Here is a 25,430-nt window from a genome sequence, read left to right as displayed (position 1 = left end):
TGGAGCAAGGGAGTGCCCATCCCAGGATCAGAGTGGTGCCAATGCAAAGGACCATTCTGCAGGGAGCTCAGACCTGGAAAAGTGAGGAGCACAGCCTTTGGGACAATATTCTCTGGGATAGGCATGAACAGGAGCACTTGTCTATATGTAAATAACCTTGTAAATATCCCCCAGGAAGTACAGTGGTCCCCTTGGAACAACAGAAGTCTGAACTTAAAATATATATAAGAGTTATGCAAATGACTACGGTGAGAATTAATTCAAGTTGCCATCTGCCAGTTGCAGAAGTCCAATAAAAGTTGAGTTGTTGTTAAGCTCCGGAGTGCAGTGTGGTTCCTGGACTGAAGAGCTGAGTGGAACACTGAATGGTAAAGTGTCTCCCAAACCCCCTGATCACTATTCTGGACCACTGACCCACCCCAGCTCGACTATAAGGAGGGTGCGGGATAAGAGTGGTCCACGTGAAAGCGAAGACTGCGAGATCTGAAGTGAGTGAGACAGTGAACTTCCTTTATGACCCGTGTCCGGAGCTAGAGCCGGGTGAGACCCGGATTACGCTTGTGACTAGACCTTTTGCTTTAGGGCTCTCTGTGCCTCAGAGGGACAGCTGTGGATCAGACTGACCTCTCTGCATTTTCACTGCAGGTGAGAAACACTTGTCCCTGCTCCTGATCCAGCTGATTAACAGTCTGGAAGCTCCTGTACTACTGTTTACTACTGTTGGAGGCATGGAGGAGTAGCCTAATGGTTAGGGCAGTGGACCTTAATCCTGGCAACCTGGGTTCAATTCTCACTGCAGCTTCTCATGACCTTGGGCAAGTCTCTTAACCCTCCATTGCCCCTTCTCCTGCCTCACTGCCTTGAGCAGGGAAGTTGGGCTCTTGGGCAGGGGTCTTCACCCTGTGATCCTCTACATTCTTCTATACTGGACTCCTTCTAGACTTGGCGTTTCCTTTGTTTTGGTGTTTTATATTTCCCTCCGAAAGCTCATAGTTAAATCCTAGCGGATCAGACTCTCTGAATACACTTCCTACTGTTACACTATTTTCTGAAGCAGGAGCCCAGAATGTTCTTTCTGCAGCTGCAATGACAGAGAAGTTTTGACAGCCTCCTACAATTATTTGTATAAATTAAGGCTGCCTGAATGTATACATAACTTTAAATGGATAACTTACCTGTTGCGCCCAGAATGGCAGGGCCAGTGAAAAGCTACGTTACCACCGCAATTAAAGTGATTGAAAGGACATCGCATATGGTGTTGGAAAATTTGGAGAGATATTGGATTTTTTTTTTTATGTGGAAATAATTACAAAAAAATAAAAAAGAAGAAAAGGGGAAAAAAAAAAAAAAAGAACAATATACCTAGGACATAATTAAAGGAGGTGGAGGTTTTTTTAGACTCGTGATGAAAATGAATCAGTAACCTTTCAAATTGTTATGAGACTGATAAGGTACTAAGAAAACAAAGCCTTTTCTTCAATGCTTCTCTGTAAATAGAGATACCAGGGTAAATATTCAGTTGAAGTATTATATTTTATAGCCTGTCATTCTGGGTGTAAGTGATTATTTAGGCAAACTAGTCGGTTATCAAGATTTGCAATTGTTTAACTCACCTGTTGAAAATGATGTATTCCATGTTTGAATGAATAGTGCCAGTTGAGATCTGATTTTCATTCTTTATGAAATTAGATATTAAAAGAAAAAGATAAAGGCAAAGAATCACACTTGACAACATCAGATCTGTGGCACTGGAAATCAGTTTACTAAAATGTTCCAATTTTTCTAGATTCGTCGGAGTAAACTCTTACAGTGTGCGTTTGCTCTTTCATTTAGTTTGCCTTGCAGAACCGCTGGAAGCATCGCTCAGGGCAGTACCCCAAGAGGGAGCACTGGTTGGACTGGGCATCAGAAAACTACCCAGTAAGTCTTCACTTATGTATATAAAAGTTAAAATAATTGCTTTTTTGGCGTATTTGTTGTGCTGGTCTAGAAATCTTGCAAAGCAGTGTTTTTTTTTGTTGTATAAGAATAACACTGGGGATGGGCGAGGGAGGGGAGGGGGATTCAGTTAATAACTACTACTACTACTACTATTTAACATTTCTAAAGCGCTACCAGGGTTGCGCAGCGCTGTACAATTAACAAAGAAGGACAGTCCCTGCTCAAAGGAGCTTACAATCTAAAGGACAAAAAGTGCAGTCAATCAAGATTGAGGCAGTCTAGATTTCCTGGAAAGAGGTACAATGGTTAGGTGCCGAAAACGACCTTGAAGAGGTGGGCTTTGAGCAAGGATTTGTAGATGGGCAGGGAGGGGGCTTGGCGTATGGGCTCAGGGAGTTAATTCTAAGCATAGGGTGAGGCGAGGCAGAAAGGGCGGAGCCTGGAGTTGGCGGTGATGGAGAAGGGTACTGAGAGGAGGGATTTGTCCTGTGAGCGGAGGTTACGGGTAGGAGCATAAGGGGAGATGAGGGTAGAGAGGTAGTGAGGGGGGCTGCAGATTGAGTGCATTTGTAGGTTAGCAGGAGAAGCTTGAATTATATGCGGTACCTGATCGGAAGCCAGTGAAGTGACTTGAGGAGAGGGGTGATATGAGTATATCAGTCTAGGCGGAAGATAAGACGTGCAGCAGAGTTCTAAACGGATTGAAGGGGGGATAGATGGTTAAGTGGGAGGCCAGTGAGGAGTAGGTTGCAGTAGTCAAGGCGCGAGGTAATGAGAGAGTGGATGAGAGTTCGGGTGGTGTGCTCAGAGGGGAAAGGGCGAATTTTGCTGATGTTATACAGATATATTTTCCTCACTCCCTTCCTATATGCTCTATAAGTCTGCGGTGTGCAGTGGGAGGGCAGTGACATATTTCACAGCAGGCTGTGCTGAAACCTTCCTAGTTCTATGCCTTTTATGTTGAATAACTCCTTATTGATTTTCATAAAGAAAGACTATTCATTCTGGAACACTTACGAAGGCTCCCCACCCTCCACCACTTAACATTGTGCATGAGATCATACAACTGAAGCACCAGCCAATTTAGTAGAATAATAACAGAGCTTATCAATTGTTCTGTCAGTATACACATTCAAGACAAGACATTCTTTGTTCCCTCCATCCCTTTCATCTCGGAGCTACAATAATACAGTTCAGTTAGCAAACAATCTACCAAGGTAAAATGCCTCGATTTATAGAAACTTCAGTGTGGCTGCTTTCAGTCCTATAACATGTAATCATGTAATCATGTGTAAAGAAAGTGAACTCTTTCCTCTATTTTTTCTCTTGCGACTATATGCCATTAATAGACAGACAAGAAATTGAGTCCCCTCCCCCCATGGATAGTGAACTGACGAAAGGTTCCCGAAAGCCATGGCGATCTCTTATTCTTTACAGTAATTCATCCCACAATCATCATATGTAGCCCAGTGGTTAGAGCAATGGGCTGAGAACCAGGAAAGCCACGGTCCAAATTCCATTGCCACTCCTTGTGACCTTGGGCGAGTCACTTAACCCTCCATTGCTGCTTGAGCAGGCATAGATTCTAAACTCCCTGGCGACAGGAAAATACCTCCTGTACCTGAATGTAACTTGTTCCTTACATAAAGGGCTGGCCTAAGGCAAGATGTTGCCTGAGGCGGAGCTAACATGACACACACACCCCAAGGCCGAGATGCTGCCCCCCCCCCCTCCCCGGGGCGTTTTACCTCATAACGGTGACATTCCAAACCTGGCAGCGGTAGTAATTCCCATACACTGCCCTGCCGCCGCAGGCGCCTGCCTGTTCCCTTTACTGCGGCTGCCTGAGCCTCTAACAAAACAGGAAATTACTTCAGAGAGGCGGCCGCAGTAAAGGGAAGAGGCGGGTGCTGGCGGTGGCAGGGCAATGTATGGGAATTGCTGCCGGGTTTGGAATTTTTTTTTTTTGTTACATTTGTACCCCGCACTTTCCCACTCATGGCAGGCTCAATGCAGCTTACATGGGGCAGTGGAGGGTTAAGTGACTTGCCAAGGAGCTGCCTGTGCCTGAAGTGGGAATCGAGCTCAGTTCCTCAGGACCAAAGTCCACCACCCTAACCACTAGGCCACTCCTCCACTCCAATTCCACCATGATAAAATAAAATGCTGTGAAGCTGCTCCCACGAGATGCCGCTCCTGATGAGTGCCGCCTGAAGCCCCCGCCTTTAGTGGCCTAATGGTCGGGCCGCCCCTACTTATATATCTTCACCTGAGTAACTCCAACTTTGAAGCAGGATTGATTTTTTTTTTGGTGGGTTTGAGGTGGGCACAATACAGTGTAGATGTTGACCTCCCATCCAGTTCTCCTTTCATTGGTCTGAGCAAACTCCTTGACCGTGTCCAGGGAGGGGTCGTTTCTATTGAGTTTAGCATCCCTAATCATTTTGAAATGTTGGCTTCTATGACTGACTGGGTGGGCCCGATCCAAGAGGAGAGCCCTGCTCTAGGTAAAAAATATAGCCTACATGTTAACTTACATAGCAAGGAAATGCTCTGCTGTTTTTTTGAGTTGCTGTCATAGTAACATAGTAACATAGTAGATGACGGCAGAAAAAGACCTGCATGGTCCATCCAGTCTGCCCAAGACAAACTCATATGTGTATACCTTACCTTGAATTTGTACCTGTCCTTTTCAGGGCACAGACCATATAAGTCTGCCCAGCAGTATTTCCCGCCTCCCAACCACCAGTCCCGCCTCCCATCACCGGCTCTGGTACAGACTGTATAAGTCTGCCCTCCCCTATCCTCGCCTCCCAACCACCAACCCCTCTTCCCCCCACCTGCTCCGCCACCCAATTTCAGCTAAGCTTCTGAGGATCCATTCCTTCTGCACAGGATTCCTCTATGCATATCCCACGCATGTTTGAACTCCGTTACTGTTTTCATCTCCACCACCTCCCGTGGGAGGGCATTCCAAGCGTCCACCACCCTCTCCGTGAAAAAATACTTCCTGACATCTTTCCTGAGTCTGCCCCCCTTCAATCTCATTTCATGTCCTCTCGTTCTACCGCCTTCCCATTTCCGGAAAAGATTCGTTTGCGGATTAATACCTTTCAAATATTTGAACGTCTGTATCATATCACCCCTGTTCCTCCTTTCCTCCAGGGTGTACATGTTCAGGTCAGCAAGCCTCGCTTCATACGTCTTGGACCACTGCCTTGGGTGAATCTCTTCATAAAGATGGTTGATACATTTCATAAGAACATAAAAATAGTCATACTGAGTCAGACCAGTGGTCCATCTAGCCCAGTATCCTGATTCTAGCAGTGGCTAATCCAGGTCACAAGTACCTGGCAGAAACCCAGTTAATAATCCCAGGGCAAGCAGTGGCTTCCCCCATGTCCATCTTAATAACAGACTATGGACTTTTCCTCCAGGAACTTGTCCAAACCTTTTTTAAACCCAGATATGCTAACCGCCATTACCACATCCTCCGGCAACAAGTTCCAGAGCTTAACTATTCTTTGAGTGAAAAAGTATTTCCATGTAATTTCATTGAGTGTCACCACCTGGTCTTTATACTGTTTGAAAGAGTGAAAAATTGATTCTTTACCACTCAGGATTTTGTAGACCTCAATCATATCCCCCCTCACCCATCTCTTTTCCAATCTGAAGAGCCCTAACCTCTTTAGCCTTTCCTCATACTAGGGGAGTTCCACCCCCTTTATCATTTTGGTCGCTCTTCTTTGAACCTTTTCTAATAACTTTGTAGAAACTTCCACTCAAACCATTTCTTTGCAAGCTTTTGAAATGTAAGACTGAGAAATCAGGAAGCCAGTAATCAATACAAACAAAAATACCTTGTTAAAATATGTTCGAGGAAAAACGTTTTTCTTTTTGCACAAGACTGATTCCAAATAGCAGGAATGTGGAGAAAAGCACAGACCTCTTTGTTTTTGTAAAAAAAATACTGATTTTCAAATCTTGGATGGAACTTATGTATTTCCTCTTGCATGATAGCAGTCTTCTCTTAATCCGTTGAATGTCCGTTGTTTAAAAAGCCCTGGTGTGAATCCAAGCTTTAAATCAACATTTCCAGACAGAGCAGTGGTATAGCCACAGGTGGGCCTGGGTGGGCCACTTTCAACTCAGGCCCACCCAAAATTGTGACATTCTTGCTGTGGCGGGTGAGGATCCCAAAACCTTGACAGCTGAAGATTTTTTTTCTCCTTGGGCAGCCCTCGCTCTTCCAAATGTCAGCTAACAGCACTTGCCTTGAGCTGACGCTGAGACCGGCCCCTCTGCACATGCTCAGTTTTCGCACATGCAAAAGCACTGAGCATGCACGGCCTGCTGGCAGTTTGAGGCAAGTGCTGCTGGCTGCCGTTTGGAAGAGTGCTGGCTCCTCGAGAAGGAGGAGGAAATCTTCAGCTGGCAGGGTTTGGGGATCCCCACTAGCTCAAGTATTTAATATTCGGGGTTTGAGGGCAGGGAGGGGTGGAGAGAGGAGCAAACCAGAGGGGGGTGGGGGTGAATTCTATATCCACCCACCTTGGGCTCAGGCCCGCCCAAAATTGTCCATCTGGCTATGCCCCTGAGACAGAGTAATAAATCCGGAAAAGAGTTCATGCTAAGACCAGTAGTGTACATTCCATCTAGGTAGACCATGCAGTGTAGTGGGTGGTGGGGGAGGGAAGGGAATGGGGTGAGACTCAAGGAAGTTCATTTAGTTGTGGTACCTCCTGGATCTTGTGAGGTGACCCTGCTGCTCTAGGCTTCCTTTTATTTTGAATTTATGCACTGCCAAGGACCAGATTTCACATGCACTGTATATAACTCAGGCCAGAGGCTCTTAACCTAGTCCTTGGAACACTACTACTACTACTTATCATTTCTAAAGCGCTACTAGACATGCGCAGCACTGTACACTTGAACATGAAGAGACAGTCCCTGCTCGACAGAGCTTACAATCTAATCAGGACAGACAAAGAGTAGCAAAATTCTATGCAGAATCCCAAAGAGTAACAAGATTCCGGAATCCCTAACAAGATTCTGTGTAGAATCCCAAAGAGTAACAAGATTCCGGAATCCCTAAGAGTAGCAAGATTCCAGAATCCCGAAGACTACTACTACTACTACTTATCATTTCTATAGCGCTACTAGACGTACGCAGCGCTGTACACTTGAACATGAAGAGACAGTCCCTGCTCGACAGAGCTTACAATCTAATCAGGACAGACAAAGAGTAGCAAAATTCTATGCAGAATCCCAAAGAGTAACAAGATTCCGGAATCCCTAAGAGTAGCAAGATTCCATGCAGAATCCCAAAGAGTAACAAGATTCCGGAATCCCTAAGAGTAGCAAGATTCCAGAATCCCGAAGACTACTACTACTACTACTTATCATTTCTATAGCGCTACTAGACGTATGCAGCGCTGTACACTTGAACATGAAGAGGCAGTCCCTGCTCGACAGAGCTTACAATCTAATTAGGACAGACAGACTGAACAAACAAGAGATAAGGGAATATTAAAGTGAGGATGATAAAATAAGGGTTCTGAACAAAGTGAATAAGGGTTAGGAGTTAAAAGCCGCATCAAAAAGGTGGGCTTTTAGCTTAGATTTGAAGACGGCCAGAGATGGAGCTTGACATACCGGCTCAGGAAGTCTATTCCAGGCATATGGTGCAGCAAGATAAAAGGAACGGAGTCTGGAGTTAGCAGTGGAGGAGAAGGGTGCAGATAAGAGAGATTTACCAAGTGAACGGAGTTCCAGGGAGGAATGTAGGGAGAGATGAGAGTGGAGAGGTACTGAGGAGCTGCAGAGTGAATGCACTTATAGGTCAATAAGAACACACCCAGTCAATCTGGTTTTCAGGATATCCACAATAAATATGCATAAGAAAATTTGAATACAATGGAAGGGAATGTATACAGTTTCTTCAACACCTAACTAGGTGTGTCCCAAGGATTGAGTTGAGAACCATTGACTCAGATTAAAGGGGTAACAGAATCTGCCCTTCCCATTTCAAATCGAACACCCCGATATTCAAAAGCACTAATGCATAAAATGGCAGCTGCTACTGGGGTATTTCTGTAAATGGGCACCTCCTTTAGGTGTCCTGATACCACATGGTGGGAATCTATTTTATAATGGCATGTGGGTGCCTTGATTCCATTATAGAATACTGGTGTAACCTGACACTGGGGCGGCCCAAGACAATCTGCCGCTTGAGCAGAAAATGAGCTGCGCCCCCCCCCACGCCCCGCCCCTCACCAACCCTCTTCCCTGAAATTACCTTTTCTATCCTTTCCTTGTTTTTCAAAAGAAAGTGGTGGCAGTGACTCCCATAGGCTGCTCTGTCGCCGGTCCGGCTCCTTCTCTCTACTGCGGGCGGCCCATCTCTCTGACTTAATTTCCTGTTTCCTCGGAGGCGGGCTGACTGCAGTGAAGCGAAGGGGCCGGGACCAGTGGCAAGGCAGTTTATGGGAGTCACTGCTGCAGCCTTCTTTTGAAAACAAGAAAAGAAAAAGGTAATTTGGGGAAAGGGGGTTGGGGAGGGAAGGGCAAGGGACGATGCCGCCTCAGGTGGCCTAATTGTAGGGGCTGTCATTGACCTGACATCAGCACACCTAACATTTAGGCATGTGTAGTTACAGCAGCCACAGACCTAATGTAACTGAGCATGCCTAAATGTGGCAAGGGTGCACATAACTGGGAGGTAGCCTTCCCTATGCCCCACCCATACAGTGGTGTGTTTATACTAGGTGTGTGCTGCGTACACATCCCCTGTCAGACCTGGCCGCCGCCCATACCTTAAAATCCATTCTGCTGCAGTCTTTGCCCAGGCAGTAGCAGTGGCACTCACAGGATGCCTGCAGTTCTGCACCGGGGCTTCCTCCTTGAACCGTCCCACCCCTTCTGATGCAACTTCCTGCTTTGTGAAGGGTGGGATAGAGGCTGGAGGCAGCCTATGAGTGCTGCTTCTGCTGCCCAGGCGAAGACTGCAGCAGAGAGAATTTTAAAGTACCAGGGGGGCAATAGCATGGGAGAATGGGGCGACAGCACGGTGGGGGGGGGGGCATTTGGGGAGACGCACCCCCTGTAAAAAAAATAAAATTCTTGGCTGGACGACTGCACCCACATTTGTGCACTATGCCCTTTGCATGTATTCTTACAGAATAGTGCTTATGGCGCTTACATATGCTAATTTTTGTGCATTTTTATGTGCAAAGAGGTGTGCGCCCATGAGTGCCTTGTTATAGAATTGCCCTTTACATGGTCAAGTTCCCTATTTGTCCCATTTTCAGTGGCAGAACCCAAGATGGAGCAAGGATGAAGCTTCTCCCTAACTCTATGAAGAGTTGGTGATAGTCCGTCGTTATTCATATAGCTATGCAGATTAAGTCAGAACAGCAAAAAGACTGTCCTAGTCTAATCATATAGGGGAGAATTCAACATATATAGCCAAAAGTTAGGCACAAAAAAAAATCCACACTGAGCCCCTCTTCAATCAAGGGCACCCCACCTTTGTAGAATACCAGCTTAGTACGCAGATTTCGCCTAACTTTGGCAAAATTCTATAACCTGGTGCCTAACTTTTGGGAACTCCCATGCCCCTCCCATGTCCATGTCCCCTTTTGGGATATGCGCAAGAAACGTTAGGCACCAAGTTATAGAATCGCGTGCAGAGGAGATCCGGGCGCATCTTCAGTTAGCACCAGTTAAGCGACAGTGGCCATTACCTTATTAAGTTGTGCGGGGATCTTGGATCTGCGTCCAAATTCCAGCACCTAACAGTCGGCACTATACAGTAATACCTCGGTTTTCGTTGACTTCGGTTATCGTCGGTTTTGGTTTTCGTCGATTTTTTCCCGCGAAACATTTGTCTCGGATTTCGTCGGCTGCCTCAGATTTCATCGGCGTGCCCACGTAACCTTGCTGCTAATTTTGCGAAAACAAAAGGCGACCCACGCGTTCTCCTGCTCAGTGATCCATATGGAAATAATGGCCTCGGTTTTCATCGGTTTCGGATTTCGCCAATTGTTTTCGGACGGATTATCAATGAAAACCGAGGTATCACTGTATATAGAAACCAGGAGATAGTAACGGCATATAGCTGCTGTCTATAGATCTGGCAGCAGTTACTCTTGTCAATGTATATTTAGCGCCAGGGGTGTAGCCAGACAACAGATTTTGGGTGGGTCTAGGCAAGAAGTGGGTGGGCACCAAGTGTTCCCCCTCCCCCCCCCAACCATCAAAGAAATATCTCAGCTGGCAGGAAAACGCTTCTTTCCACCTTGGCAGTCTGCAGCAGGCATGCCCTGAAAACTGAGAATGCACAGGTGCCGGTATCATGGAGAGTAGCGTTTTCGTTACCATCAGGGGGAAGTCTTCAGCTGGTGGAGCTTGGGATCCCCACCAGATACCACTAAACGTGTGCTACTGTTGGGTGGGCCTGAACCCTAAATGGATGGGCCCTGGCCCACCCAAGCCCACCCGTGGCTACGCCACTGTTTAGCGCTGCTTGCTATCCGGATTGCAATGTAGAATATACAGGATATATTTAAATGCTTCAGCCTGTGTTGTAAAAACTGCTGAGCATGGCATTTGAATAGTGGTCCATAACTCATTATTAAACACCTCTAAATGACTGAAATGGGGGGGGGGGGGGGATCACTGATTCTGTCTGACATTGAAATGCCCTGTGATGTGTTCTGCATGCAGCATGAAACCAAAGGGTGAGTATTATTAAAAAACAAAAACAACAAAACAACGGCTGCACGTTACATTTCTGGTAACTAAGATAGTATTTCCTCTACTCGTGAATAAGTCATGATTTTTTTTCTTTCTTTTAACAGAATAAGCTTATTCAAGAAGTTAAAATGGTGACAAGAGTCCTATTTCTGTATATTCCTCTGCCAATGTTCTGGGCTCTCTTTGATCAACAGGTAACAGGTCACATCGTCAAGTTGCTGTAATACTTCTGAGAGGGTGTTTCCACATGAAGTACCCCAGGGTTGAATGGCAAGTCATAGAGGTGCAGATGATCAGAAGCCCCTCGCTGTTCCAAACTGCGCTCTAAAATTAGTGCCGGAACAGCGTGGAGCATTAACGCCCCTATGATCAGAGCTAATAGCATGCAAATTTAGGTGCGCTATGAGCTCTGATCATAGCGGTACTTCTGCGGAAGGATTGTGCCTGGGCATGCGCCCAAGACACAGTCTTACTGCAGAATTTGTTTGACAGGTCCTGGCTGTCAAATAAAAGTCCGAACCCGTCAAACATTCCAAGGGGCTGGAGGTCAGGTGGACTTCCAGATCGGCCTCCCCCCCCCCACCCCCACAGACAGAGCAGACTTCCACCAAGTCGGCCCAGCCAGACCTGACCCGATGGCCTGCCCTCTCCCAATGGAAGACAACCTGATGACCCTCCACCCTCCCAACAGAGGAGTCCTCCCTGGTGATCAAGCGCCACCCCTTACCCTGACCCGACCCTCCGCCCCCCCCCCCCCCCGACAGAAGAAAGGGCTGCCTCAACCTGGTAGTCTAGTGGCCCCCAAATCCCCCACATACCTTCCCTTCTCCTTCCAGCACCACCTTCAAAATGGCGCCGCCTTGCCCTGCGCTGGGTGGGGCTTCCATACCATATAAGGTCCACCAGATCTTCAGCCCTGTCTTCTGTTGGGGGAAAGTTTAGGTCAGGGGAGGGGGAGGGGTGCTAGACCACCAGGGAGGTCTCTTCAGTTGGGGGGAGGGAGTAGGGGGGTTGTAGGGTCATCTTCCATTGGCGGGAGGTGGTTGGGTCAAGCCGGGCTGGGGGGGCTCTTTTGTCAGGGGGTGGGGGGCTAGCTTTCCCACTGAACAACCAGGTCTTTTTAGTGTTTGGGGAGTTGGGGGGGCTGGAGGTCCTCTGGACCACCAGGCCTTGTGTTTGGGGGGGGGGGTAGGCTTAGGTGTGAGAGGTTTGGGAGAAAATCCTGGACCTGTCAAACGCTGAGCTGGTGTAAGGTTGGCAGCAGGAACAGTGCCCTTGTTTGGCATGCTGTCTGCTGATCATGAGGGAAGAATGCGGGAGACCCTTGTTTGCATGCATTTGCATGCAATTAGCGGTCAGAGTTGGAAGCGCATTGTTACATGCACTCGCCAGCTCTGATCATTGGGTGGGAGCAAACATGGGCGCTAGTAAGGCACTATTGGCCTTTTATGCCCATGTTTGCTTTTGATCTTTGGGCCAGAGTCTTTCATGATACTATATTTCTTTATTTAGGGTTCTCGGTGGACTTTACAAGCTACCAGAATGAATGCTGACTTTGTAAGTATATAGAAGTTCATCTCTTCTTCTTTCTATAGGCTATAGGTGGTACTAACTCACAAGATTTTATCAGGCGAGCACATATGTGTTTGAGGCTGTCAGGGGGCTCTCTATTTTCTGGATAGGTTGTTCCAAGCCTGGTTTTATCCCATTGTATGTAATAACCTAGAGGAAAATATAGACACTAACATGGCGAATGACATAAAATGGTCATACCGAAGGGGTCAATATTCAGCGGGTGGCGGTCTGCGTTTTCCTAAACACTGACCACTATCATCTAAATTAAACATGGCTTTGATCCTGGCAACCTGGGTTCAATTCCCATGGCAGTCACTTAACCCTCCGTTGCCCCAGTTTTCTTGTGTCAGAAGGTAAACTAGTCCAAGCGAAAGTTAACATAAACTTTTTTTGTATCTCAATCCTTTTGCTTGTTGTGAATGAATCATTGATGGAAATAGAATCAGATGACTCGTATAAAGTGATGTTTAGCCGTGTAAGAATTAAAAAAAAACATGCACTCATTTAAAAAATCATATGAGCTTCTATAGGTAGGATGAAGCATTGGAATAGGAAAAGGGGTGGTGAAATTTGAGAGGCAGAAAATAAAGAAATGGAAGGTATTTTTGTGTTCTCACAAATAAACAATCTGCACGAGTGAGTAGTTATAACAAAGAAACTATCAAACACATCACTCCAATATAGTGTCACACTGGGGATTCAGGTCTGAAGGATAAAATATATTAAATTTTAAAAAATAGCCTCAGTATAACAGGGAGCCTGACTTTTATACTCCACTGTACAAAATAACATCACAGGCTTCCACCACCTTCCGAAAAAAAAAAAAAAACAGAGAAAAACTCCCAGAATATTTCAAAAATTCTAAAGAAGTGGGAGAAAAGTCTGTGTTTAAAAAACAGAAGGGAGAGTAACACAATTTAACACAATACAGATCCAAATACCCACAACACTAGATCTCACTATGAATATAAATCACCCAAATAGACACTAATTAGCAATCCCTCACTAGACTAAAATCCTCATTGAAACAGAGAAGCCTTCCTGCAAGTAAAGAAAACTCAAAATAGAGCAAAAACTCTTATAACATTGCTTGAATTGCTTAAACTTCCATCCATACTAATGAATGGTTTCTAATTCTGACAGAAAGTAAACTTTACTTAGCTCAGAACATCCAAATTGTCATAGCAGAAGTGCAGCCTCATAGGATTTTCACAGTCTGTGGGGTTTCTCCAAAATTAAAGTGTCCAATTTATATTATCCTTCTGGCAAAAAATGTCCAATTTCCTTGTTTCTCGACAGTAGGAAATCCTTCTGTTCCGCAATCTTCATCAGGAGAAATACATAGCAGTGCATAAAAACTGCTTTACAAATTATCCATAGCAAACAATGTGCTCAAAAATGGCTAACGTTTGTATGAGACGCCTTCAGAGGGAGTTTTTCTCTGTGTTATTTTTCGGAAGGTCGTGGAAGCCTGTGATGTTATTTTGTACAGTGGAGCATAAAAGTCAGGCTCCCTGTTATACTGAGGCTATTTTGAAAATTTAATATATTTTATCCTTCAGATCTGAATCCCCAGTGTGACACTATATTGGAGTGATGTGTTTGATAGTTTCTTAGGTATTTTGTGTTCAATATATTTTTGGGAAGAGGAACGTTCAAGAACCAGAAGGATTTTTATGTGATGGGGTAACATAGAAGGAAGTGTTGGCCATCCCCAAAGGGATAGTTCATAGGGGTCTCCTAGGGTCCTCCAGAAGAATAGGTGTCAGGCAGTCAATGGAAGAAAAGCCCCAATGGAAACAGTGGGAAGCCTAGTTTCCTTTAGTGAGCGCTGAAGAAGCTTAAAAATTGAACAGACAGTGGACAATCTACCATCCTCTTTCCCTTGACCCATGACGCCTGATTCACCTCTATCTCATTTGACCACAACACAATCTTGTACTTGTTATCAACTGGAATGACAAACGCCTTTACGGTACTTTGTAAGCCACATTGAGCCTGCAAATAGGTGGGAAAATGTGGGGTATAAATGTAACAAATAAATAAATAAAAAATCCCAACGAATAACTGCTGAAGACATGAAACTGTGGAAATTACAGATTTCTCCCCTGATGTTTAAACTCCACAGTGGACGTTGCTTTAAAAAATTGACCACAGTACTTTAACATATGGCCGTTTATTTTGTGCTGGGTCATACCTGGAGTTTGACGCTGAATATCTGGGTAAAGAGTGGCTGCTGCCAATACTAAGCACCGGTACCTGGATAACTACCTGTCTCTCTCCCCGATACTATCCACACAGAGCCAGGGCAATCAGTAAAGATTTCCAGTGGCTTTGTCTGGATACTGCTGCTGAAAATCAGTTGCTCCTACCCGGAAAAGTGCTGCTGTGTATTCCATGTAATATTCTAGACTTTTCTCAGCTGTGTTGTTGATTTTATTTCCTTTGTGGTCTGTAAAATCACTCTGGCTTTGGAGCAAACTCCTGGAATGTGATCTATTTTTGAGTGGAGTGCTAGGAAGGCGATACTCTTCCAGGCCTGACCTCATGGCTCTAAGATCCTGGTACTGAAACCCCTGGAGCGTTTTTAACACTGAAGCTTCTAAGAGATTATGGGCCTCATTTTTTTTTTTGTTACATTTGTACCCCATGCTTTCCCACTCATGGCAGGCTCAATGCGGTAGGCAATGGAGGGTTAAGTGACTTGCCCAGAGTCACAAAGAGCAGCCTGTGCTGGGAATCAAACTCAGTTCCTCAGTTCCCCAGGACCAAAGTCCACCACCCTAACCACTAGGCCACTCCTCCACTGTGGCTACTATTTGAGATTCTACATGGAATGTTGCTATTCCACTAGCAACATTCCATGTAGAAGTCGTCCCTTGCAGATCACCAATGTGGCTGCGCAGGCTTCTGCTTCTGTGAGTCTGACGTCCTGCACATACGTGCAGGATGTCAGACTCACAGAAACAGAAGCCTGCGCAGCCCTCTACATGGAATGTTGCTAGTGGAATAGCAACATTCCATGTAGAATCTCCAATAGTATCTATTTTATTTTTGTTACATTTGTACCCTGCGCTTTCCCACTCATGGCAGGCTCAATGCGGCTTACATGGGGCAATGGAGGGTTAAGTGACTTGCCCAGAGTCACAAAGAGCAGCCTGTGCTGGGAATCAAACTCTCAGTTCCTCAGTTCCCCAGGACCAAAGTCCACCACCCTAACCATTAGGCCACTCATCCACTCCAAACCAAGCTAGCGATTCTCACATTGCAATGCCAATGGAACCCATTCAAAGTGAACGGACTTTGTCGGCATTGACACGCTGGGAATCGCTAGTGCAGTTTAGTAAAAGAGGTCCTTTATTAGTTAATGGTATTCGGTTTTCCTAAACAAAATATAAGCGTACTAGCACATGCTCCGAAAATGACTGATATTCTCAAAAAGCCTTTATTAAATTTAAAAATGATAAAACTGTTACACTAACAAAAGTTGGGTCTTTGCTCAGACGTTGCAAACATTGGCTGGATTGGCTTCTCTGGTATATCAGCGGGGAATAACCGGCTGTACCCCGCTGAATATCCCTGGTTAGCGTCTAGCAGAAAGCCGGTTATATTGCCCTATATAACCAGCTATCTGCCCATTTTTAAAGCCGGTTTAGCGGCTTTAAAAATGGAGTGGAGGAGTGGCCTAGTGGTTAGAGCACTGGTCTTGCAATCCAGAGGTGGCTGGTTCAAATTCTGCTGCTGCTCCTTGTGAACTTGGGTAAGTCACTTAACCCTCCGTTGCCTCAGGTACAAACTTAGATTGTGAGCCCTCCTGGGACAGAGAAATATCCAGAGTACCTGAATGTAACTCACCTTGAGCTACTACTGAAAAAGGTGTGAACAAAATGGAAAGAAAAATAAAATATTTGGCTGCATGAAAAGATGGGATATCTTTGGCTGGTTTAAAGATAACCAGCTACGCTACGTTTGAATATTGACTTAATAAACCGGATATCGGTCACCGGAAATGTCCCAGCATTGAACATCTGGGCTCAGTGTCGACTGCAGGAGTTAGCCAATCTAACTCCCAGAGTCTGAAAATTAGCCCCTAATAGTAACATAACATAGTAACATAGTAGATGACGGCAGAAAAAGACCATCCAGTCTGCCCAACAAGATAAACTCATATGTGCCACTTTTTGTGTATACCTTACCTTGATTTGTACCTGTGCTCTTCAGGGCACAGACCGTATAAGTCTGCCCAGCACTATCCCCGCCTCCCACCACCGGCTCTATAGAATAGAGCTTATTACCCATTTAGTCCTGTATAAAGGGCCGGCCCAAGGCAAGATGCCGCCTGATGTGGAGCTTGCATGCTGCCCCCCCCCCCCCCCGGACGTTTTTCCTGGTCACGGTGAGTTTCCAAACCTGGCAGCAGTAGCGATTTCCATACGCTTCCCTGTCGCTGCCGGCACCCACCTCTTCCCTTTACTGTGGCTGTATGAGCGAAACAGGAAGTTACTTGAGGCGGCCGCAATAAAGAGAAGAGGCGGGTGCTGGCGGCAGCAGGGCAGTGTATGGGAATCACTGCTGCTGCTGGGTTTGGAAAGTCACCATGGCCAGGTAAAACGCCGTGACGCTGCCCTTCGAGATTCTGAGGCTCCCATCTCAAGTGGCCTAATGGTTGGGCCGCCCCTGGCCGTATGCCTAGTTCATGCCCCCTAAAACAACATGTAGTTAACATGCGAATTAGCGTGTGCTGTCATGCCACTGCGGTAGCAGTTGCTGCACTTCTCTGATAATAGCTACCACACACTAATTCACATGTTAACTGCTTTTCACACTATGATAAAAAGGCTTCATAGTGGATATTTAGTAATTCAAGTTGATTTAGTTCTTTCCTTCCTCTCCGTTTCCTTCTAAAACTGATTTATTTGGGTTTATGCAACATTTATCCAAAAGAAATCATGATTCCATTCTATTAATTCTTATTGCATTTTCATTCGTTTTTTGAAAATCCCATACTAAATCAGTTGTATATAAAATTGTCATTTTTAATGACCCTTTTGATTATTTTGGTGCTGGTTTATTGATTGAAAGTTAATTGTTGTTTAATAGCTTCTCCATAAAAGTGCTGCAATTATGTTGCATTTATTGGTTATTTGAAAATTTATGTGTACCAGTAATTAAGTTTTACAATCCTACAGATTTATTATTAAGTGACATTTTATGACATAAATTCATTCTTTTTTTGTGGATGCTTTTGATTATTTCTCTTATAAATTCTTGGTGGTAAATATTCAGCCGGTGTTGGTGAGCATTTTGCTGATTGCTGTCAGCGTTATTCCCAGGTATTCAATGCTAGGAATATTCCCCGCGTTATTCTCAGATATTCAATCTGGTTTATGTGGCACTGGCGAACACATGGCGAACACTCTGGAATTCGTTGCCGGAGAAAGTGGTGAAGGCGGTTAGCTTAGCAGAGTTTAAAAAGGGGTTGGACGGTTTCCTAAAGGACAAGTCCATAAACCTCTACTAAACGGACTTGGAAAAATCTAAAATTCCAGGAATAACATGTATAGAATGTTTGTACGTTTGGGAAGCTTGCCAGGTGCCCTTGGCCTGGAACATTTTATGACATAAATTCATTCTTTTTTTGTGGATGCTTTTGATTATTTCTCTTATAAATTCTTGGTGGTAAATATTCAGCCGGTGTTGGTGAGCATTTTGCTGATTGCTGTCAGCGTTATTCCCAGGTATTCAATGCTAGGAATATTCCCCGCGTTATTCTCAGATATTCAATCTGGTTTATGTGGCACTGGCGAACACATGGCGAACACTCTGGAATTCGTTGCCGGAGAAAGTGGTGAAGGCGGTTAGCTTAGCAGAGTTTAAAAAGGGGTTGGACGGTTTCCTAAAGGACAAGTCCATAAACCTCTACTAAACGGACTTGGAAAAATCTAAAATTCCAGGAATAACATGTATAGAATGTTTGTACGTTTGGGAAGCTTGCCAGGTGCCCTTGGCCTTGATTGACCGCTGTCGTGGACAGGATGCTGGGCTCGATGGACCCTTGGTCTTTTCCCAGTATGGCATTACTTATGTACTTATGTCCTCTACTTGGCTCACTTTTATTACATAGAGCAGTGATTTAACCTATTGTGATGTCATAGTGGCTCATTCCACCAATAAGAGCCAACCTCATTAGTGATGTCACAATGGCTTGATTGTATAGAATGTTTGTACGTTTGGGAAGCTTGCCAGGTGCCCTTGGCCTGGATTGGCCGCTGTCGTGGACAGGATGCTGGGCTCGATGGACCCTTGGTCTTTTCCCAGTATGGCATTACTTATGTACTTATGTACTTATGGTCGATATTCAGAACTTAACTGGCCGTGGGTTTTTGCATAAAGATAGGACTGAGTTTTATGTGATCCTATGTATGTGGTTATCCTGGCCAGTTAAATGCTGGCCATGTGCAACACCCCAAAATAGCCAGCTTTCACTTAGGGCCCCTTTTACCAAGCTGCGGCAAAAGGGGGTCTGCGTTGGGATCGATGCAAGTTTTTGACACGCGCCGAGAACCCCTTTTACTGCAGCGGGTAAAAGGTAGGTATTTCTTTTTTTTTTTTAGGAAATGGCCGTGCGGCTAGTAAATTATTTGCTGTGCAACCAATTCTGGGGCGGGGGGGGGGGGGGGGTAGTTCTTACTGCTGCCCATTGAGGTGGCGGTAAGGGCTCTTATGCTAACCCGGCAGTAACCAGGCAGCACGCAGCACTGTCTGATTACTGCCAGGTACACACCTGTGCTACAAAAAAATGACACCCGCAGGGGTGGGAACTACTGCCGGGCTGCTGTGGTTGTTCAGGCCTCCTGAAATCTGTTACTGTAAGATCTCAGTATCTTGATGTATAACCTCAGCACATCAATACACCCTGAAGTCTCTTTTTATATTTCTGAAATGTCCTTTATTGAATAACAAATTGTTTACTCACAAGTCAGAAGAGGTGCCTCTTAGCACAGAGCCTTCGTATTCTGAAAGCTGCTTCATTGGATGGAATCAGACCTGAGGAAAAGGGCAGTTCTACTGCTTAGGTAGAAAAGCAGTTACACAGGCAGAGCAGTTCACAGATGGGAGATTGAAAATGCAATACCTCATTGGCAAGATATGTATGAGGTAAAAAAAAGTGAGTTCTCTCCAGGGAGTCTATGAAGACAAGTGCTGACAGACATAAGATGGAGACAGTTACCCAGTCAGTCAGAGAGAGAGAACCTGGACAGAAGAGGGGGGGGGGGGGCTCCCTCAAGCCCCAAATAACAAGAGACCAAAAAGACCAATGAGAACAGAGCCAAGCTAGGCTGAGAAAAAAGGTCTAGGCAACAGCCCACCGATAATAACAGTTTTTAAGCAAGTGTGTCTGCACTGCCTGTGAACTACATTTCACATAATGCCTTGCTTATCTAACATTACAGTGACCTACAGTAAAACATTAACACATTTCAAGAACCTATCCCAACCAGGCAAGGCTGTCAAAGGACAGAACAGTGGTAGCCCGGTGGTACTTCCTTTTTAGTGAGCGGTAAGCCCATGTTGGGCTTTCCACTGCTTTGTAAAAGGGGCCCTTAGGCACTAACCACTAATTTTCAATGGCGATGACCGGTTAAGTGCCGCTGAAAATTAGCCAATAGCTCCAAACAAGCAATTTAACTGATCAGCTACTGACCGTTCCGAGTGTGCGCCTTTTCTGGGGGGAAAAAGAAAACCCCCGGAAATGGCTTGCGTGCTGGTAACCTGGCAGTAATCGGGCATAACTGCATGCTGCCCGGCTACCACCAGGTTACCACAGGACCCCTTATTGCCACCTCAATGTTAGCAGTAAGGGCTCTCTGCCGCATGGCCACATGGTAAGAGTTTTTTTTTACTGCATGGCCATGTTTATCTGGGGACTTTTTACCTGCTGCAGTAAAAAGGGCCCTGGCATGCGGGAAAAACAGTCCCTAAATTATTATTATTATTATTTTTTAAATTCTTTTATGTGTTTGGTTTTAATTGAATGTTTTAGTTTTCTATTCTTTTATGTGTTTAATTGAGTTTATTTGACATATTTATATTTATTATTATATATTGTTGTGTTCTAAGTGTTTTTAAATGTTATTTTTATATATTTTTAAATGCAAATAAATGCCTGACTTAGGCAAAGAATCAAAACATGGTCTATGTCAGGTGCTCTTTAATAAAATTATGTCCTCTTCCACCTTGTGTTTTTGCCTACACGCATCCAGATCCTTACTTCCAGGGAGGTTGGCTGGTGATGAGAGATGGGGTGGAGGAAACAGCGGGACATAGTTCTGCCTCACATTTATTTATTTGTTTATTTCAAACAATTTATAGTCTGCTTTTCTAACATTTAGCATGCAACCCTCATTACCGCATTATGACCCGCAGGGCTGCAGTGAATCCAGCTATTTGACTGACTGAACTAGCCTAGGGCTTCATAATCTCTAAAGCTTCTATTTGTATTCTGTTTCAGGGAGGGTTCAGCGTTAAACCTGACCAAATGCAGGTAAAATTTGTTCCAGTGAGTTTTCATCACATGTGTTGTTTGTGTAACCCTTTCTGTACCAGGGGCGTAGCCAGACACCCAATTTTGGGTGGGCATGAGCCCAAGGTGGATGGGCAGAAGAACCCCACCCCATCCCATAGGTGATTTGGTCTCTCCTCTCGCCTGCATGCCATATGGTCTCTCAAATATCCCTCCTCTCCTGCACACCTTTTAAATTTCAGATTTTCAGTGAGGAGCAACTCATACACACTACTCATGTAGGCCCCACATCCTTCCCACTGATACTGTTTCCGCATAGGCGGGAATACGTCAGACAGAAGGCTGTGGGGCCGGTGTAAGCAGTATGTATCAGTCGCTGCTTCCTGCAGGCGAAGATCTGCTATTTATAAGGTATGCAGGAGGGACAGTTGTTGGGAGTTTTCAGCTTGGGAATCTCTGCCGGACACATCATAGGTGTGCTGCTACTGGTGGGCCTGAGCTCAAAGTGGGTGGGCCTGGGCCCACCCAAGCCCACCCTTGGCTACGCCACTGTTCTGTACAATTTTTCCTTAAAATACTGTCCTAAACTAGGACCCCCCCTTAATACTGGAAGATCTTGCTGCCAAGGGCATCTATCAATTACCGTCTTCACTGCTCTTTGGCCTACAATCTTCTCTCATCAGATTACTGCTTCTGGTTACTCTTTGTGATTCAGGTTTGTTTCACCCTACTTGCTTTTTGCCTTTGGAAACATCTCCCCACAGTCACTCAAAACTCATGAAGTTGCAAATTAAGTTCTATGCTCTTGCCTTTCACCAATATGTCAATAATTATTGGTCTATCACTGCTTTTTGTCTACTGCTGCTTGATATGTAGACCAAACACTTTGCAAGGAGAAGGATGTTAAATGCTGAAATAAAGAAAATAGGTGCACAGGTAAATAAAATAAAATTAATAGAGAGGAAGCTCTGGGGTCCGTGCACTAAGGCGCACTGAATGGCTTCTGGTAGTGTAGACGTGGGTTTTGGGCGCGCTGATCCATTTTTTTAGCGCCGAGTTCTATGCCCTCCTTCCCTCCGAGTTCCATGTCCCCACCCCTCCCCTCCCCTGCGAGTTCCAGACCCCCGCGCCTCCCTCCCTGTTTCTCAGTGGCAGCCCAACCTGTGTTGGCCGCCCTCTTCTCGCAGTCCTGTGCCTGCCCCTCGCCTTCCTGCGTGCTGGCTGTAATTTAAAAGTTGTGAGGAGTTTCTCCACAGGACATGTTTACCAGATTTTTGAAAGAAAATCTTAATTTTCCTCAAGAAGTTATTCCCCCATTGAACAAAATTTATTATGTTCCGACTACTATGAAAAAAACAGAGGGAGAAAAATCCATTGACTTGCAAAATGTTACAGCCATATTGGAACAATCACTTGAAGATGTGTCAGAAAGGGGGACGCTGATAGTTTCTTTTGTTTTCCAACAAGACTTGAACTCAATAATGAGACTTTATTTTAGATCAGCTAACCATATGTTTGGGGGCCAAAAAATTTGGCTATACCCTGATGTGACCAAGACTACTCAAGAAAAGAGGAAAAAGTTTCTTTCTATGAGGTCTAAAATTTTGGATTTAGGAGGTTCTTTCCTTCTTGCATAACCGTGTAAATGTGTCATAAGATTAAATCAGATAAAATATGTTTACTATACACCTGATCAGCTTAAGACCTTCCTAGAAGCTAGACAACACTAGAGACATAAATATGAGAAAACGACGCCATAGTTTCTTTATTATTCTTTGCATTAAAATAATCTTCACTTAATTCCTGCCCCCCTTCTTTCTCCTTAACAATTGAGGTCTAATGAAGCCAATGTTTAAACTATGTTATGAAAAGATAATTCTTCTGTAATAACTTTATTGTTATACCTGGCTGTATTTCACTTGAACAGTTTATGTCTGTGCTAAGTTTATAAAACTAATAATAAAAATTATAAATTAAAAGTTGTTACCTCGTGGTCCGGCGGCAGCAGTGTAAGTCGAGCAGGCACGGCGCTTCAGCTGTGCCTCTGGTCCCGCCCTCATTTCCTGTTTCCGGAAGGGCCGGACTAGAGGCAGAGCTGAGACAGAAGGGAAGGCAGGCTGAAGCGCCGTGCGTGCTCTATTTTCACTGCTGCCGACCTACACCGAGGTAAGAACTTTTAAATTACAGCCGGCACGCAGGAAGGCGAGGGACAGGCGCAGGACTGCGAGAAGAGGGCGGCCAACGCAGGTCGGGCTGCCACCAAGAGAGAGAGAGGGAGGGAAGCGCAGGGGTCTGGAAATCCGGAGACAGGGGGGGCATGGAACTCGCAGGGGAGAGGAGGGGAGGGAGGGAGGCGGGCGGGCCTGGAACTCGGAGGAGAGGGGGGGCCTGGAATTCGGAGGACAGGGGGGGAGGGAGGGGGCGATTCTCCGTCGATTGAATCCTCACCTCCAACGTTCTTTTGGTGGCTGGTGCTGGTTTCCCTTTCCTCTCATTGATCCGCCCTCTGACATCATCACATTCCGATGCGAGGGCGGACCAATGGGAATTGTGTTATGAACCCAGGCATCCAGACGTAGAACGTTGGAGGTGCAAATTATTATATAGGATTTGGCCTACTGGATCAGGAAGCTAAGAGCCCCTTATGCCAAGCTGTGGCAAAGGGGGGCCTGCGCTGGCGTTGGTGGGTATTTTTGACTGCAGCTTGGCCCCCTCTTACTGAAGCCCTTGCTGTGCGACCATTCCAGGGGGGAGCCCTTAGGGCTTTTGCGCTAACCTGGCAGTGATACACACCGGTGCTACAAAAATAAGAACATGTTTGTAGCGCTGGATATGACAGCGCGCTGGGGGGTGGAAACTGCTGCTGCGGTAGCCCGGCGGCACTTCCTTTTTAGCGAGCGGTAAACCCATGTTGGGCTTATCGCTACTTTGTAAAAGGGCCCTAACCTTTGCATTAGGCTTGAAGTTACGACACTGTGTACTAAGGTTTAGCACATGACTCTAATGCAAGCTTACTGCATCGAGCTCCAGTATATTCAAATTGTTTTCTCATGCTTATTCATTGGGGATATCCTGACACTAAGTAGCTGTGGGGTACCTAGGTCAGGTCATTGTATCTCCATATGCTTGTTTGACCAGCATTTATTAGATAGTATGGCAAATGTTTTTTTCTATTGAGGCTCTTATCCAGCATGTATGTCCAGGAACAGCATCCCTGATTTCCAGCCTGCTGGAACTGGAAACAGTTGGGATCCCATTTGAAGAAAAGTTCCACTTAAAAATAAAGACCGTCTTACAATGGAACTTGGGATTTATGGCTAGAGGACACTTTAGAAAAAATTATATGTAAGAAGAACTTTTCTTTGGTTTGCAGACGTTAAATCCTTTCCTGATCCTGGTGTTCATTCCAGTTTTTGATCTTGGTGTCTACCCATTGGTAAAAATGTGCAAATTTAAGTTCAAGTAAGTGCATTTCTAAGCCATATGTCTAAGTTTCATATTCTGCATTACACAAACATCCAAAAATATTGCTAAATTATATATTACTTGTTTAGAAAATGGTTAGAAAACTTTCCTCCTGAATACTTGTGGGCTTCAGATGTACACAGACAAAATAGTTTTTTTTTTTTTGTAGTTTTCAGAAATATTCATAATTTTTGGATGTATTTTTTGGTTAATTTTACACATTTGGTTTACTACAAATGTGTAACTTGTATTACATTTTTAATGCACATAAATCAGTTGTAAATGTATTAATTCATAGATTAATTAATTAAGGTGCAGAGAAGGGCGACGAAAATGATAAAGGGAATGGAACAACTTCCCTATGAGAAAAGGCTGAGAAGGTTAGGGCTCTTCAGCTTGGAGAAAAGGCGGCTGAGGGGTGATATGATAGAAGTCTACAAGATAATGAGCGGAGTAGAGTGGACAGATGTGAAGCGTTTGTTTAAACTTTCAAGCAACAACAAAACCAGGGGACACAAGATGAAGCTAGAATATGGGAGATTTAAAACAAACAGGAGAAAGTTGTTCTTTACTCATCATGTAGTTAGACTCTGGAACTCGTTACCGGAGAATGTAGTGACAGCGGCTGGCCTTACGGAGTTTAAGGGGGGTTTGGACAGATTCCTGAAAGAAAAGTCCATTGAACATTATTAATTTTTTTTTTTTGTGGGGGGGGGGGGGGGGGGGGGGTTGCTGGGTTCTTGAAGCCTGGATTGGCCGCTGTCGGAGACAGGATGCTGGGCTTGATGGACCCTTGGTCTTTTCCCAGAATGGCGATGCTTATGTACTTATGTACTAATATGCATTAAATTGATTTTACACACTGATAACCTGACATTCAAAACAATGGCATAGCCACAAGGAGGCCCAGGGGAGCTTGGGCCCCCCAACTTTGGGCTCAGGCTGCCCAAATTGTGGCTCCGTTGCTATGGCTAGTGGGGATTCTCAAATCCTGCTAGCACCATGGGCTTCCCCCATGCCAGCCCCTCCCATGCACACTCAGTTTTCATGGTTTTCAAGAGGATTTCTTCAGCTGGCAGGGCTTGAGAATTCCGATCAACGTGGATATTTAAAGTTTGAGTGGGTGGTTGTGTGTGTGTGTGTGTGTGGAGTATGGAATATGGGGGAG

General features: G+C 45.1%; 1 protein-coding gene across 1 annotated transcript in view; it reads left to right on the top strand.

The window, feature by feature from the left end:
* The window catches only part of SLC15A2 (solute carrier family 15 member 2), a 219,214-nt gene that overhangs the window by 108,647 nt on the left and 85,137 nt on the right, over nucleotides 1–25,430 (top strand). The window contains exons 9-13 of the mRNA XM_030210263.1: nucleotides 1,834–1,920; nucleotides 10,803–10,892; nucleotides 12,211–12,255; nucleotides 20,786–20,818; nucleotides 24,171–24,259. Coding sequence (XP_030066123.1) covers nucleotides 1,834–1,920; nucleotides 10,803–10,892; nucleotides 12,211–12,255; nucleotides 20,786–20,818; nucleotides 24,171–24,259 — 344 coding nt within the window. The remainder of the gene's footprint in view (nucleotides 1–1,833; nucleotides 1,921–10,802; nucleotides 10,893–12,210; nucleotides 12,256–20,785; nucleotides 20,819–24,170; nucleotides 24,260–25,430) is intronic.

Source organism: Microcaecilia unicolor, chromosome 7, assembly GCF_901765095.1.
Source record: "Microcaecilia unicolor chromosome 7, aMicUni1.1, whole genome shotgun sequence".
NCBI lineage: Eukaryota > Metazoa > Chordata > Amphibia > Gymnophiona > Siphonopidae > Microcaecilia > Microcaecilia unicolor.
The sequence above is the reverse complement of the archived record's forward strand: the minus strand, read 5'-3'. Positions and strand labels throughout refer to the sequence as shown.